The 16,141-nt window shown below is 43.9% G+C and overlaps 1 protein-coding gene across 1 annotated transcript; it reads left to right on the top strand.

Annotated features, from left to right (window-relative positions):
* The first annotated feature begins 2,179 nt into the window (after nucleotides 1-2,179).
* Nucleotides 2,180-2,431, top strand: LOC144686310 (putative ribosomal protein eL39-like 5). The gene has a single exon (XM_078551392.1). The coding sequence runs from the start codon at nucleotides 2,214-2,216 to the stop codon at nucleotides 2,367-2,369; it is 156 nt and encodes a 51-aa protein (XP_078407518.1). The 5' UTR covers nucleotides 2,180-2,213; the 3' UTR covers nucleotides 2,370-2,431.
* The last annotated feature ends 13,710 nt before the right edge of the window (nucleotides 2,432-16,141 follow it).

Here is a 16,141-nt window from a genome sequence, read left to right as displayed (position 1 = left end):
GACTCATGTGGAGTATAAACATCTGTACAGATTAGTTGGATCAAATGGCCTGTTTCTGTGAACTATGTAGAATACACAGCAATCTGACTAAGTACAATTGATTGATGTGCCTTTTCGGCCCTTAAAAATCTAAATGCTCCCCCACCACAAATCACAAAATTGGATGTCAGGAAGAACTCATGCCTTTAAGCCAAGTGTGGCTACAATACAAATAACAGTTAAAAAAAATACTGGATAACTTATGGCATTTGCAAACTATTAAAGTTCTGTCACACCAAAGTAGTTGGAAGTTTTTAAATGGTCCTTTACCTTTGGTGGGAAATCTCATGGATGCAAAAGTGGACTAACTCCTGGAAGAACAACTCCTAAACTATTTCCTGCCCCATCCTGTTGAAGTTACATTGGTATAATTGAGCAGTCAAACTAGAAATGTTCAGTATTTTGCAGATTCATTGCAGTTTCGGTCCCTGCACCTGCCAACAACTTTGACACCTCATTGTGAGGAAGCCACTGGATAACCTCAAGGTTCTCTGCACAGCCACTCATGTTTCCCTCACTCAGCCTCCTAAAGATTCTCCCTATCCATCTTCCGACAAATCCTTGATACTTTGCTCCACATTGTAGTAACTCATCAATTCTGATGGGTTGGGTTATTCGATTTCTGTTTGGTGGGAAATAGCTTGCAGGGAAATGAGTCACATTCTATTCCTCATATTAATTTTTCAATTAATAATATATTATGAAGATGAATTCAAATACCAGACTGTGACTGGAAAAGTAATAAGTACTTAATTCATAATTTTGAGATGCTGCACAAAATATTAATTGTCATTTATGAATTTTATATGAGCAAGGACAAAAAGTGACATCAATTGGTGATGATGTTCAGATACAAAACAGAATTAGTCCAATATTAGTTTTCAGAACATGACAGGTAAGCAATTATAATTACAATATAAATTTTACATTAAAAAAACAGTTGGTAATTTATAAATATACACACTTTCATGGCCAAATCAATGAACTGTATTCAGTTCATAAATTAAATATGAAAACATTCCTGTTAAAAATGTGAAATTCAAATTGTACAATTATTGAGGAAATATATTATAAAATAATTGAATGAATATTTTAATGAACTTATTTACTTCATGTATAAAAACACCCAGAATATATTTTACATGCCCCGCACTGACACAAAATCTCTAAGGTATGTTGAAAAACTTTGCTTATGGGGGGCCCGGAGGTTCAGGAGTATCCCACAAAGGGAGGCTGGACCTCTGCTGCTGCAGGCTTCCTCCTCCACCTGCCCCTTTCTCATTTGCATAACACCCTCTGTTCGGAACATTAGAATAAGAGTAGATCGTTCAGCCGCTTGAGCTTGTCCCACCATTCAATTAAAACACGGCTGACCTGCATTTGAATTCCATTTACTTACCTTGCCTCCGTAAACCTTAATACCCTTGCCAGGAACTATCAATCTCAATTTTGAAATCAACAGCTTTCTGGGGGGAGAGAGCTCCAGGTTTCCCCTTCCTGACTTCACCCCTGAAGCTCACTCTAATTTTAAGGCTATGTTCCCTGATTCCCACTAAAGCAAATAGTTTCTCTCTAACAATTCCTTTAAATGCCTTAAACACCTCAAATGGATCTCCCCTTAATCACCGCATACCTCAATGTTGGAAAGGTAGCCTCCGTGACCCTCCATTTTGACCTCCCCAAGGTCAGCCAGCTACTTCTTTATGTTCATTTCAAGCAGGCAGACTATTGGCAGAATGCAATGAAGTCTGAGAGTTAGGATTGGCTTAACAACTCAAGTTGCTAACATTGGGCAGCTTTGCTGAACACACTGTCCCTGCCTCCCACTTGTCCAAAACCTGCTGCCAATCAAACCCACTCCCCAACCACAATCCGCCGAACCCCATATCTCAAGACTGCCATTTGTTTGACTTTTCTGTTTGTCATAGTCATCTCGTGCTTTTTATTATAACTGGGGGGAGTCAGTGGCATAGTATTAATGTCACTAGACTAGTAATCCAGAGGCCTAGGCTAATGCTCCGGAGACATGTATTCAAATCTCACCAATAAATCTAGAATATAAACCTAGTCTCAGTAATGGTGGCCACAACAACTATCATTGATTGTGGATAAAACCCAGCTGGTTCACTAATATCATTTTTCACCGTTGAGGCAGCCAGAGTGGAGGTTCGGCCATGCCATCCCACAAAACCTTCAAGATCAAGCAATTCCTCGCCAAGAAGATGAAGCAAAACCGACCAATTCCACAGTGGATCCGCATGAAAACTGGCAACAAGATCAGGTACAACTCCAAGAGGAGACACTGGAGAAGGACTAAGCTGGGCCTGTAAAGGGATTCACCACCACTGGCACACTACCAGTGACAGCCGCCTCTCCCGATCTCCCTCTCCCCTGCAAAGAGTGATGAAAATTCAGATCAGCGCAAAAGCTGAAGAAAAATGTGATTTTTTTTGTTTCATGTTTTCTATTGTGGAAAATTAAACCGATATAAATCTCAAAAAAAAAATATCATTTAAGGAAGGATATCTGCCATCCTTACCTGGTCAGGCCTACTTGTGACTACAGAGCAATGTGGTTAACTCTTAACTGACCTTTAAAATGGCCTCCCAGCAGGAAAAAAAACAGCTCAGGCCAGTACTCTTATTTCCCAGTTTTACTGGTTTTCCATTTTATGATGTACGAGACCAGTGCGGACCAGTGTTCTTATTTCCCAGTTTTTACTGTTTTCCTTCTGGGCGAGCAAGCCACTCAGTTGAAGGGTAATTAGGGATAGGCGATGAATGCTGGCCTTGCCAACATTTGCCTACATCCCATGAAAGAATAAAGAAAAATAAAATCCCCTGATTTCCCTGTTCAAGATTCTCGCCTACAATCTTTTTCTTCATCTGGAAAAGCCAAATTTTCTGTGACTCCATTGACAATGGTCCACACTTTCAGGAAATATCATATATTACATAATAATATGCATGGCACAAGTTTGCCAAGTTCCTTAATTGTTGCATATTTTTCTATCTAATTTTCCCGAGCATCGGTAAATTAACTTAAGCCCATAATTATATGAGTTTAGTATCAATCATTCAATCTGTGCAGTTTAAGCACCAGGAAATAGCAATTAGTGGCACAACAAGATCATTGAAAAGTGACTTCAAGAGAATGAATGGAAGACAAGGGGATTACTAGTTAACGTCTTCAATTCATCTAGGATGATATTCAGTAAAGGCCTGCAATTAAGTAACTATGTCTGGCTCCATTAGCTTTTCATGCTCCTTTAATGTGTGACAACATTGCCACTACATTAAACTGGTATTGCCAACTGTGAAAACACCAGGCAAACATTGGTAGCTATTTGTCATTTGGATTGCTTGAGAACAGATACACAGAGTGCAGATGAGTGCAAGCCATGAGACATTTAAATAGCTGAAGAACTGTATAAACATCTTGCATTATAGGTGAGTTCTAAACCATAATTCAGTACAGTGAATCTAATGATATTGTCCTAACATGAAACTCGGGCATCTTTTAAGAGGAGAATCATGAGATTGAATTACTGCGTGGAATTTGTTGCTAGACATTTGTTGTGCTCCATGTCATGAAAGAACATTTAGTTCTTTCTTTTTACACTTCATTATACAGACTGATGGAGGTGGCAGTATATAAAACATAGTGTGACACGAGTAAAAATACACTTTCAGCTCCTACATAATGCACACATTTTATTTTAGCAGCAGATTACTAACTTTCGTATGGTATAATATTCATTCTTTTAATATATTTTGAACACATTGGAAAATATTTCTCTAAAAGGGAAATTATTTTCATAGCAGTTCTGCTGTAAAGTCAGAACGTGTGATACAGAGTGCAGTGCAAAATAACCATGAGTGTCACACCATTAGACAAGGGATCAACAGATAATATCTGGATGTGAGAAATCATTGCTTAATTTGACTTATTGGGATAATTCACTGTTTCTGTTGCTAAAATTGTTAAAATTGCTTCACTTTATCAGGAGTAGACTGTAATGTAAGAATGTAGCTTGATGGCCAAATTTGCAGAAGGTGAGTCTTAATGTACCAGGGTGATTTCCCCCCATGCACCACACCACCCCCATTTCCTGCATTATCACCGTGGCCTCTCTAAATGTGATTCACAATTTAACACCAAAGGAAACTTTGACATCTCTGCGTAAAGATGAGGGATTTTGACAAAATCACGCACGGTCCTTAAGCTACACAGATAAAATGACCAATGCATTATGCTTGGACCTGGTAGCATCATAGAAGGTTTATGACACAGAGAGAGGTCACTTGGCCTGTCAGCAGGAGTCCAGGGTATGGCTCTTCAAACTTTTTAAGGAACCACTTAGTTGTTTACCTGAGAGCTTGTGAGCCACATGTAAACACTTTATTTGAATTAGAATGTGGATGCTTGGTTGAGAGTGTAGAATTAAGGGAGGGTGCCAGATCCTCTTTTTTTCTTGCTTGGAAGCATATGGATTACAGCGGATGTCAGAAACAGTTCATTTGTTTGGGAGAATTTAGTTTGTTTGCTTGTGTGACTGTAGATTGGAAAGGATTGCCAGACTTCGTTGGCTTGGTTTGGGTAGAGGCGTGGGGAATGTGATAAGTTTTGTTATCCATGTGGATGACAAAAGCAGCTGTTTGATTAGATGTGTGAACTTTTGTGACTCTTCCTTAGCTGTTCGACAGTTTGCTATTCTACTCTACAAACTGGGAACATTGAAACCTGGATGCCAGAGACCAATCAGCTCCTAAAATTTGCTTAAAAGCGTATGAAGTCCATTCTCAGCTCTGCGAAAGGTGTGATAACACTCTTTGAATCCTTTTTTATTTTAATACCCCAACAGATATAAAACTATTTACCAAATTATTCGGTCTCAAGGAGTCAATTTTCTGCAGTATCACTGCAGATGGACACCAGAAATTCGAAGCAATCTTGTGACTCAGGCAATTGTAGTTTGGGCATCTCTGCTTTAGGGGAATCAGTAAGATTGTCCTTCTATGGTCAAACTCAGGATATTTAGCATGAAGCCCCTTTTTAGTGCTAATTTCAATTCTGCTCCGTTTGCATCCATGGCCGGAATTTTCCCTGAAGTGCACTAAGTGCTGTGGCAGTCGTGAAAAAACATGTTTTTCCCGCCAGCCGCAATGGCGGGTTTTTGCGCTTTATCGTCCGCTTCCCGATGTGACCCACCTCATTAATAATGCATGCACAGGAAACATGCTGGATCGCCGGCGGGCGGGCTCAGATTTGCCCACCACACCATGACCTTAACGCTTCCTCGCTCCGGGCGCCAAATTTAAAGCGTACGAGAGCGCAGCCAACTTCATGTCTTCAGACCAGGGCTACTCCAAGCAACCGATGGCTCCCAAAGCAAAGAAGATGGGAGCCCCTGAATTCACTGACGCCTCTCTGGGGCGCCTGCTGAACTCAGTGAAAACCCGCCGCGAGCTCCTCTACCCCTGCTCTGGGCAAATACCAGCCACCCAGCTCAATGATCCAGCATGGGAGGTGGTGGCGATGGTGGTGAGTGCCAAAACCCTCCAAAAGAGGACAGCCACCCAATGCCTCAAGACGATGAATGATCTCCTTCGTTCCACTAGAGTATGTCACTCTTCTCATCACTCTCAACTCTCACACTCACAAACCCATCACATATCCATAGAGTTAATTCACTCTCTTACAAACACCATAATCTTCCCTGCCCATTGTGCTCTCATGCCGTCCATAGCACCACTCACACTTCACACATGCCAGGCACCCTTCACATCTGGCCTGGCAGGCATTTTGCTTACACACTCTCCACCTGTCTCCATGCAAGATAAGTTATCCCACAACAAGAGGGAGACGTCCAAGGTTGCGGGAGTCATACCCAAGCTGAAGGTCCCCATGGCCTTTGAAAATAGAGCCATCCAACTGGCTGGCGAGGATGTGGACCATTCCTACGCAGAGGTGAGGGTGATGCTCAACTAAGTGAGGATCCTGTGCTGCAACATCCATCAGGCAATCTCACTGTGAGTGGTGTCTCCTGTTCCACAGTCCCCTGCTGAGCATTAAGTATTTCTCTTTTCTCTCACCGGCACATCCGGGAAGCAGCTGAGGGCGGCCACAAGCCAGGTCATTGACTCCAGCCCCGAGGACATCTCGGAAGAGAAATCCGCAGGCACACCAATGGAAGACCCATCACAGCGTTCGCCAACACCCTCCACCAGCGCAGAGACACACACCTCAGTGGGAACTCGTTCTAGATTAGCCTCGAGGTCACAATCTGGTGTGCACACTGCACTGTCTGATCCACAGCAGGTGGACGCGGGGAAATCCAAGGGTGCCGGCACTCAGAGGACAGCTGGAGGCCAGGATTCTGCTGAGTCTGAGTCAGATGACAAGCCTCTGGACTCAGTTCTACCTCAGTTGCTGGAGCTGCAAAGACAAGCTCGGGACCATCAGGAAGGGATGTCTGCTGCACTCCTCAGATTGCAAGGCACAATGGAGTGGTCTGTCCGCCTTCAGTCTGAGGTGATAGCACCGTCATGCCAATGCACGGAGGTCAACACTGGTAGGATGGTGGCTGCCATGGAGACCTTGGTCCAGGACATCAGGCCTGCACTGCTACAGGAGCTGCACTCCATCACTGAGGCACTTGCTGGCATCCGTCATTGTCAATGCGAGAGATGGGGGGTGGGGACGAGGCATTTCAAACTCATTCCAGCTGCCCTTTCCTCTCAAGGAGTCTACCAGGATCTCTCAGGTATCCATAGGGAGGAGGATCGGCAGGTGCACACCCCAGGGCCATCCACCCAGGTGAGTCCGGGAGAGTCCAGTCCATCAAGTTCCAATCTTCCCGTGACTCCTGCAGCTCCAGCTCAGCAAGCCGAGGAGGTGCCACTGACACCCAGCAGGACCCTGAAACCAGGTGGGGTCCCTCCAGGCCTCAGCCCTCCAGAGGACGCCCGCCCATCAGGGCATAGCAGTCAGACATCCTCTGGGCTGCCTCCACCTTCACTGTGGATCTCGGGGGAGTACCAAGATGTAGCGGCAGGGTTAGGAAGGTTAAGAAGATTTAGTTGCACAGTGTGGGCACAGGTGTTAATCACGTGCACATCATGTTCACGATTGTAAATAAACTGCCACGAGTGTCTCCTTGTCTATGGCTCCTTGTTATGATGAGCAGTGTTCGTGCCATTCAGATGTGAAACCTTAGTTTCTGCACAAGATAAAGGCAGGTGTCTCAGGCCAGGGCCTCTTCCCTGTGCAGCGTGTAACCTTCTGACCAAAGTCCGGCTTCACACTCACTGGACACATTAGTGATGCCTGCACCTCGATAGTGCTTGGCATGGCTGCCAGAATGTCATGGGCAGGCGTCACAGAGTTCCGTCATTCTCTCTCAGCACCTTTAAGGGAGGGCTGGCCCCCCAGCTCTTCAGCATCTGTGACCGCTGACAGTGTGGTCCTGAAGGGGCCAGGATGCCAAAGGATCAGGTGCTGTTAAAGTATCACTGCTGCGTCTCCATGATTTGACCCTGTTCACAGAGTGCAAGCGTGCTGACCTCAGGCAGATTGAGGTCAGATGTTCACAGAGGCAATGTGAAGAAATGTGGGTGTCCTCACTGCATGTCGTCATCATCCTCCTGGAATCTTGCGACTATTAGGGCCCCTGCTGTGTTTCAATGACATGAGCCTGAACACAACTTCAATATCCTGCTCATCGGAGGAGACATGCAGCCCTTCCATTTCCTGCCCAGCCAGGTCCTCCCCCTATTGCGGTGCCAGATTGTGTAGCATGCAGCAAACTACAGTGATACCTGACACCCTCTGGGGACTGTACTGGAGTGCTTCACTAGACCTGTCGAGGCACTGGAACTTCATTTTCAAGATGCCAATTGTGTGCTCCACCAAAGTCTGGGTTGCGGTGTGAGCCTTGTTGTACCATCTCTCTGCTGCAGTCTGAGGCTGCTGAATGGGTGTCATCAGCCATGTCCCCTGTGGGTAGCCCTTGTCCCCCAAGGAGACAACCCTTCAGCCTCCCTGAACCCTGGAAGATGTCAGGGATCTGCGACCTGCTGAGGATGTAGGAGTTGTGGACATTTCCGGGGTATTGTGCGCAGACCTGTAGGATGCATTTGTTGTGGTCACAGATCAGCTGAACATTCAGTGAGTGGAAGCCCTTGCGGTTGACATATTGGACTGCTTGTTGCCATGGAGATCTAAGCGCCACATGAATGCAGTCGATGGCGCCCTGCACCTGTGGAAAACCAGAGATCTCCGCAAATCTCAGCGCTCTTACTTCCTGGCTTGTCTGATCCCAATTGAAATTAAAGTTCAGTGCCTTCGCGAAGATGGCATCTGTAATCTCCTGGATTCATTTGTGGGTGGAGGCTTGCGAGATCCTGTACAGGTCACCTGTGGAGCCCTGGAAGGAGCCACTGGCATACAAATTGAGCTCAATGGTCACTTTCACTGCCACTGGCAGTGGACACACTCCAAGTCCCTGTGGTGCTAAATCCTGCAGAAGGTGGCATATGTGACTGACCAGTTCCCTAGACATGCGCAGTCTTTGGCGACATTGGTTCTCACTCATCTGCAGAAATGGCAAGCGCCGTCTGTAGGCCCTGGGTCTAGCGAGGCCCCCAAGAGCAACAGCTCGCTGTGGACCTTCAGTTGCCGCCAGAGGAGGCCCTGCCACTCCTTCAGCTTGAGGGTGGTCCTCCTCCCTTTGCTGAGCCAGCTACTTCTATCGTAATCTTCTCCTTCTTCTCTGCTCCCTGTAAGCCATGAGGCACACAGCTAGATCACCAGGCTCTATGATGCTGGTGTTCTGCTCTTGCAGGATCAAAGAGAATGATGCGTGGGTTAGCATTTGTTTCCTAAGGGCCTCTCTTGGTTATGTCTCCAACTCCTGCTGCATCTCAAGGCCCCTTCACATGCAGCAAAAGAGTGCTGACCACCACTTGGATGGCCAGTATTTAGTGCGCTTCATGGCTATTCAAAACCCCACCCACCTCCGCCCCACTCCACTTGCCCGATTGACGGCAGGTTTGGCTACTTGACTGCATGCTATGTTCTCAGCTCGGTTGCAGGTATTATCCTAACCTGCACTGCAAAGCTGCACTGTTGGCTTGAATCATAAGGGTTACTGCTCTAAGCCTGAATAAATACATTGCAAGGGTGCCTCCATCAGTGCCTGTTCCATGTCCAGCTTTCGCAAAAGGGCTCTACAACTTGCCCAGTCGTCCAATTGTTCTGCAGCCCCCTAAAAGTCACATTAATTTGCAGTCTGCGCCCGAGAGGTGCAAAGTTCTGAAGCATTTGGTGGCACTTGCATGCTTTTGCGTTGCTTGAGTGGGCAGAAAAGCTTCAGAGGCCCGGCTCCAAGCATGTCAATGGAGCTGCTGCTGAACGGTCTCCCCACCTCTTCCTCCCCCCGACCCCGGCATGTGCTTGTGTACTTCCATCAGCCTGTGCAGCCTTGCCCTCACTATCCATCCCTCCCGGCCCCACCCACACTGGAGCCCTTGCCCCGGCACTGCACTGAAAGCCAGCTGGGGAAAAGTGACTTGCCTGTGCCCCATCCCTGATTGCGCGGCGCCTCTTCCTTGATGTCCTACGGGTGATCCTCGCAAGCGCTGCGCGAGATTGTGCGCACTCACCTCGAGTTCCCCTTGAAGCTCAGCTCGCCAGGTGCATGCCTTTAAAAAGCAGGCGTAAATCCCGCCATTCTGAAGTCACGCCGACGTGAGAATTAAATTTGAAGTGGGGGGTTGATTCCGGTGTGCGGGCATGATAATGAGATGCAAATGCAATAAAATTAACTTACCAATATTGGACAGTGGGAAACGTGGCCCAGCACTGACGAAGTGGGGGGCGGGAATCACATCCTGGGCTTAAGTTGCTGCGAAACGCGAACAGGGCCACCTCGTGATATTTTCTGCTCACGCCGCCAAAGACGCTCACTGTAAACGGGAGGAAATTCTGCCTCGTGTATCTCTCAGTGAAACTCAACCTCCCTTTTACCTGTATTGAAAACAGAAAATGCTGGAAATGCTCATACCAGTCAGGCAGCATAGGTGGAGAGAGAAACATGAGGAGAATTTTTCCAGCCCATATGAGGCAGGATCACAACAAGGGAGCGAGAAACAGGGTGAGGCATGTCCGCTGGCCGGCTGTGTATGTTCCTGGCAAACATTTCTGGCCAAAGCGAGTAGCAATGAAAGGAGTAAAGTAACAAAACTTGTGCCTAAAGGAGGTGTGAAAGACGTAAGAGGAACAGCTGTTGTCTGAAAGCAAAAACAAAGGGAAAATAAGAATAGAACCAAAACATGCAAAGAAAAGAAAATGGAGGCAGAAATTACGGTTTGAAATTGGTGAACTCAATATTGAGTCCAGGAGGCTGTGAAGTCAATTGAAAGATGACATTGAGATTTGGGGCTAGCATAGTAAAGTGGCATTGAGCTAGATGATCTAATTGAATGGGGGAGCAGGCTTGATGGGCCGAATGGCCTACTCCTGCTCCCATGTTCCTATGAGCTGCTGTTCCCTGGTCTTACATTGAGCTTCATTGGAACAGGATAGGTCAGTAGGAGAACAAGGTGGAGAAATAAAAGGACAGACAACTGGGGTCTCGCTTGAGGATTCCCTTTAATTTGTGTCTTGTCATTTAAAACTGTGAATACCAGTGACTTCCAATCAAAATATTAAAAACTGTTTTGTTCCTCATCTGCTTTGCACATAGTAGTATATGACATCACTAAAATATGTTCATCATCAGGAATACAGAGAAATTTTCAATGAGACTAACGCTCGTCAACAAGGTAAAGAGTACATCTGATTTGTGACATTTGTGAATGGAGACTGCTCATCTCACAGGAAAGAAAAAGCAGTAGCTCAGTTTGGTCTTCTTCATTGACCAACTATATATATATATATATATATATATATATATTAAAAGCCTATAAACTATAGGGGAAAGGGTTGGCTATAGCTGGTTTTACACAAATGAGGTGCCTTTGAAAGTAAATACATGGCCCACTTTGCCTATCAATGGCGTTATTCAAGATATATTGTTCAACCTCTGTATATCTGATAGTATTGGAAGCCCACATCTGAGCTGCAATTGGGTCAACAACTTTAAAACTTAAAGTTGGATTCCTTCTCTTTTAACTTTGGGGGAATCACAGATCTACAGCCTTGATTTGGAGTTGGGACAGGAAGGAAACTAAATAGGCAAGAGTGGCAGATGCTGGTTGCTCCACTTAAACACTGCTCCCCAGGACAAATTCTCTGAAGAGAATACAAAATTCTACGTAGAGCTTCGAGGTCTTGAGAACAATGGATTAAGTAAGCGTTTGATCTGCTGTTGTATATCTTTTGTTCAATACTGTGATAATACAAGGAAGGGGAAAAGAGATGTAAATGTCTTGCTTTATAGGAACAAAACAGAAAATTGCTTATAGCTACAATGATCATTGTAGTATCAACAAAACAAAGGACAAGGACGTTTCTGATCCAGAGGCAGATCAGAACCAGAAGCTAAAGATGAGAAAAGGGTTGCATATTAGACTAACTTTTCATTTATCTTACCCAGGAAGATACAGATGAGCATTCATTTCCCATTATGCATTTTTTTTAGATCATTCTGATCATCTGTTTCGTAGGAAAGATGACACAAGTGCAGACCTCATGACAGATGGGAGAGAATAGCAAAACTGATAGGGGTGTAGGAGCTGAGGGTAATTTAACATCATATAAAGGGTGTGGTGGCATTATGAGAGTTTACTGGTGATTAAAGACTTTTAATTCATCATGCTTATTTAAGATGAACTGACAGCAGAGGGAGCTCATGCCATTGAGTCTGTGAGCCCTGTTTCATTTGAACCAGTAAGTGGCATTTGCCTGAAGATATGAGGGTGAGGGTCAATGCACTTGGGAAAGTTAACACTGCCTGTGGTGAAATTTATTTTAGTCTCTTGCAAGCACTCCTATTGTTTGTCATTGGGACCATGTGCAGAGGTAGGCTAAAACAAAATTCACTTCACTTGTCAAAGAACAATGATTCGAACATTGAAGAATATCAGTGCACATTACTGTCTAGAATCTCCCACCAGTGCGAAAATCACTGCAGATTAGTGAAGGCTTCATTTTATTGGATCCTTGCCATTTTTTCTATTGTAGACTGTCCCGATGGAATAGAGATCCAGCAGAGACATGTCTCCAACACTAAAGAGTCTTTAAACAGTAGAAAAATACAAAGAATATGAACAAGTGTCTCACCATTACTGTTTCTCAGTTTGCCTTTCATAAGCTAAGAAATAATAAGCAAGAATCAATTATTAACAAGCCAGGTGCTTTAGGCGTCAATGCAGTTTACTGTTGAATTGAATAATAAGCTTTGTGTTTATAACAAAAAGAACCATATCCTTTACAGAAAGGGGTCCTTATTGGCATATATATATTGGAGTAAATGCATATGTCTATATATGTACACATACACGTGTGTGTGTGTGCTTCGTGGTGCTGAACTGACCTTACGAGTTACTTACCTTACAACAAGCTGCACGTGAGGAGACCTCTGTATTCATGCTCTCCTCTCCTCTCATGTCACGATTTCCAGTGTCTTTCGAAGGAGCACAAAGGCTTTATATTGTCAGGCTCTTCCACTGTCTGTGTCAGGGACCTTATTTTGTGTGCTGCTGTCTTTCAAGTAGAGAAGCAATATTGAGATATTGGAAGGATCAGGAGCATGAGGAGTGACACCCAAGTGTCTATCCTACGGCAATACAAAAGCAAAATACTGTGCCTGCTGAAAATTGGAAATTAAAACAGAAAATGCTGTAAACACTCGGCAGGTCTGGCAGCATTTGTGGAGTGAGAAATAGAGTTAATGTTCTAGGTTGATGACCTTTTGTCAGAACTGCCTGTCCTATATCCATTTTGATGTGAATACATTAGTGTTGTCACTTGAGACATGTTACTGCATTACTGTCTCACTCCGTCGTGTTTTGCACTGCTATATTTTGCCATCTAAGATCTAACTGCTAATGTTTTCCTGAAGTACTTTTTGGGTAATACCCTTTAAGAATGTCAGTATATGTTGCTGCTGCAAGAGTGTTCTGGGCATAAATTGTAATCATTCAACTGTAATCTGAATGGAATGGAAACAATTTGTGCTTATTTATATTTAGACAACCTACTGGTATAAGGCCATTTTGGGTAACTACTTGGCATATTTATTGAGATTTCTAAAGACCTGTAGCCGTGCCCTGCATGCATGGCGGAAGTATAATATTATGGTTCACCACCTCCAATGATTTCTATACAGCTCACCAATGCGGATAAGAACATATAGGAACAGGAGTAGGTCATTCAGCCTCTCAAGCCTGTTCTACCATTCAATGGGATCTTGTTTGATCCATATCCTAACTCCATCCCTCTGCCTTGCCTTCACAATCCTATACCATTGGTTAGCAAAAATCTATTGATCTCTGAGTTACAGAGGCCAATTGAGCTAGCATCTATTGCTTTTTATCAAGTGCAATACACACTGTCACCACCCTTTGCATATAGAAGTGTTTACTCACATCGTGCTGTAGTTTCCCTGTGGTGTTAAATGAGGCAATCATCTTCTATTGCTCTGTTGTCTTTCTCCCGGTAGCAATTCCAGTTAAATTGGAGGAAGAATCCTGGATACCTCCCTTCCATTGAGGTAATGATTTGTAACATGGTCGAACTATTATCAATCAAAACCCTCTTCCTCTCTAAAACTGCTGCTGCTAGTCTTCACAGGTCTTTGCAGCAGCACTAGCTGTCCTGACCCACCCCACCCCCTCAACAATCATCCAGCAAGCAATGGCAACTGGATCTCAATGCATAAACATAATTAGGCCTGACTGTGGAAGATTCAGCATGGTAAAGATGTGTCCAATTCTGGTTGGTGCAAAATTCGCAACACATGCTTTCTCACTAAATCTTAATGTATACACTAGCTGGTGCTTCTTGTAGACCAAGTGTCCTTGATAAGAGTATCCCTATAATTCCACAAGATCTTAACAATAAACATTTAAACGATAGGATTTCAACCTTAGTGGCATTTTTAAAAAAATCAAACCATTACAAAGGATTATCTTACAAAGGCACCAACCCTACTTCATATGCCTTGCAGTTTCTTGAAACACTGTTTTGAATATTAACAGCATAATTTGCATACTTAAGACCCTCTGGGAATTTATTTGCTTTTTGAATCTTTAATGTTCATTTTTAAAAAATTATTATTGCTCTAATTACATTAAAGGGTGAATGATATTGTGTAAACTGCTGACATGCAGGAACTAAGTAATGACAAAAACATTAACGCAGTACTTTCCTTAAACCATGTAGGTTATTTGTCTTTCTAAGGCTAATTCTGAACACATTACCATATTTTTTGCAGGCTCAACATAACTGCAGATCTTAACTGTCACAACATAATGTGCAAAATAAAGCAAAGTGAGGCAGTAATGTGGTAGCCTATCTCAAGTAACCACAGTAATACTGTATGCATGAAGACAAGCAACACAGGTATGAGTACAATCTATTGAATAACTGCTGTGTGTTTACCTTAATCCTTGTTAGTCATGTTAACTTGTTGCAACCATTGTTTACAAAGTGCTTCATGTGGGCCATACAAAGTAATTTTATTGATGTCCAAATATGCTTATGCCCCTTTTGTCATCTTGATATCATAGTATTTGCCATGTCAGACCACACATTCTCACCCCATCAATGACAACAAAGAAATCCACAGTAAGGCATAGAAATAATATTGTGCATATATGGAGAAAGAACAAAGGGGCTTGATTTTTTTCTTTCAGAACTAATAGGAGGTCACATATGCCTCTCCAATATTCCACTGAATTAAATAAGACAGTTCAAAACATAATCATCTTATAAAGCCTTTCACTCGTACTAGCACACCATTCCGCTACTGTGCCGGTGATAGGGTTAGTGAATGTGTTAAGATGATTAGGGTGCTGATCAAGCGATAGCTTTGTTTTGGATGGTTTCAAGCTTCTTGAGTGTTGTGGGAGATGCACTCATCCAGGCAAGTGGAGAGTATTCCATCACACTCCTGACTTGTGCCTTGTAGATGGTGGATAGGCTTTGGGGATTCAGGAAGTGAGGCACACGAGGTAAAATACCCAGATTCTGACCTACTTTTGTAGCCACTGTATTTCTGTGGCTCATTCAGCTAACTTTGTGGTCAAAGGTGGTCCCAGGATATTTATGGTGGGGGATTTGACAATGATGCCATTGAATGTCAAGTGTGGTAGTTAGATTCTCTCTTGTTGGAGATGGCATTGCCTGGTAATTGCATGGTGTGAATGTCACTTGCTGCTCATTAGCCCAAGCCTGAATGTTGCCCAGGTTTTTCTGCATGTAGGCACGGACTGTATCATTATCTGAGGAGTTGTGAAGGTACTGAACACTGTGCAATCATCAGTGAACATCCTCACTTCTGACCTTATGTTAGAGGGAAAGTCATTTATTGGCAGCTGAAGATTGCTGAGCCTAAGACACTACCCTGAGGAGCTCCTGCAGCGATGTCCTGGGGCTAAAATGATTGGCCACCAACGACCACAGCCACCTTCCTTTGAGCTTGTATAGAACAACCAATGGAGAATTTTCCCTCTAATTCCCATTGATTTCAATTTTGTAAGGGTTTCTTGATGCCACACCTGGGCGAATTCTGAAGTGATATCAAAGGCAATCACTCTCACCTCACCCCTGAAATTCAGCCCTTTTATCCATGTTTGGATCAAGGATGTAATGAAGCCTGGGGCAGAGTGGTCCTGATTGAATAACGTGATAAATATTAACTACTGCCAGCATAGGGGCATAGAGTACAAGAGCAAGGAGGTTATGCTGAATTTATATAAGACACTCATTAGACCTCAACTGGAATATTGTGTACAGTTCTGGGCACCATATTATAGGAAGGATGTGAACACATTGGAGAGTGCAGAAGAGATTTACAAGTATGGTTCCAGGAATGAGAAACTTCAACTATGGGGATAGATTGGAAAGGTTGGGTCTGTTCTCCTTGGAGAGAAGA

Source organism: Cetorhinus maximus, chromosome 11 (genome assembly GCF_964194155.1).
Source record: "Cetorhinus maximus chromosome 11, sCetMax3.hap1.1, whole genome shotgun sequence".
NCBI lineage: Eukaryota > Metazoa > Chordata > Chondrichthyes > Lamniformes > Cetorhinidae > Cetorhinus > Cetorhinus maximus.
This window is presented reverse-complemented; position numbering and strand designations above follow the sequence as displayed.

What these genes read in the sequence shown, in the direction of transcription:
- LOC144686310 (XM_078551392.1), top strand. Translation starts at nt 2,214, where the DNA reads ATGCCATCCCACAAAACCTTCAAGATCAAGCAATTCCTCGCCAAGAAG.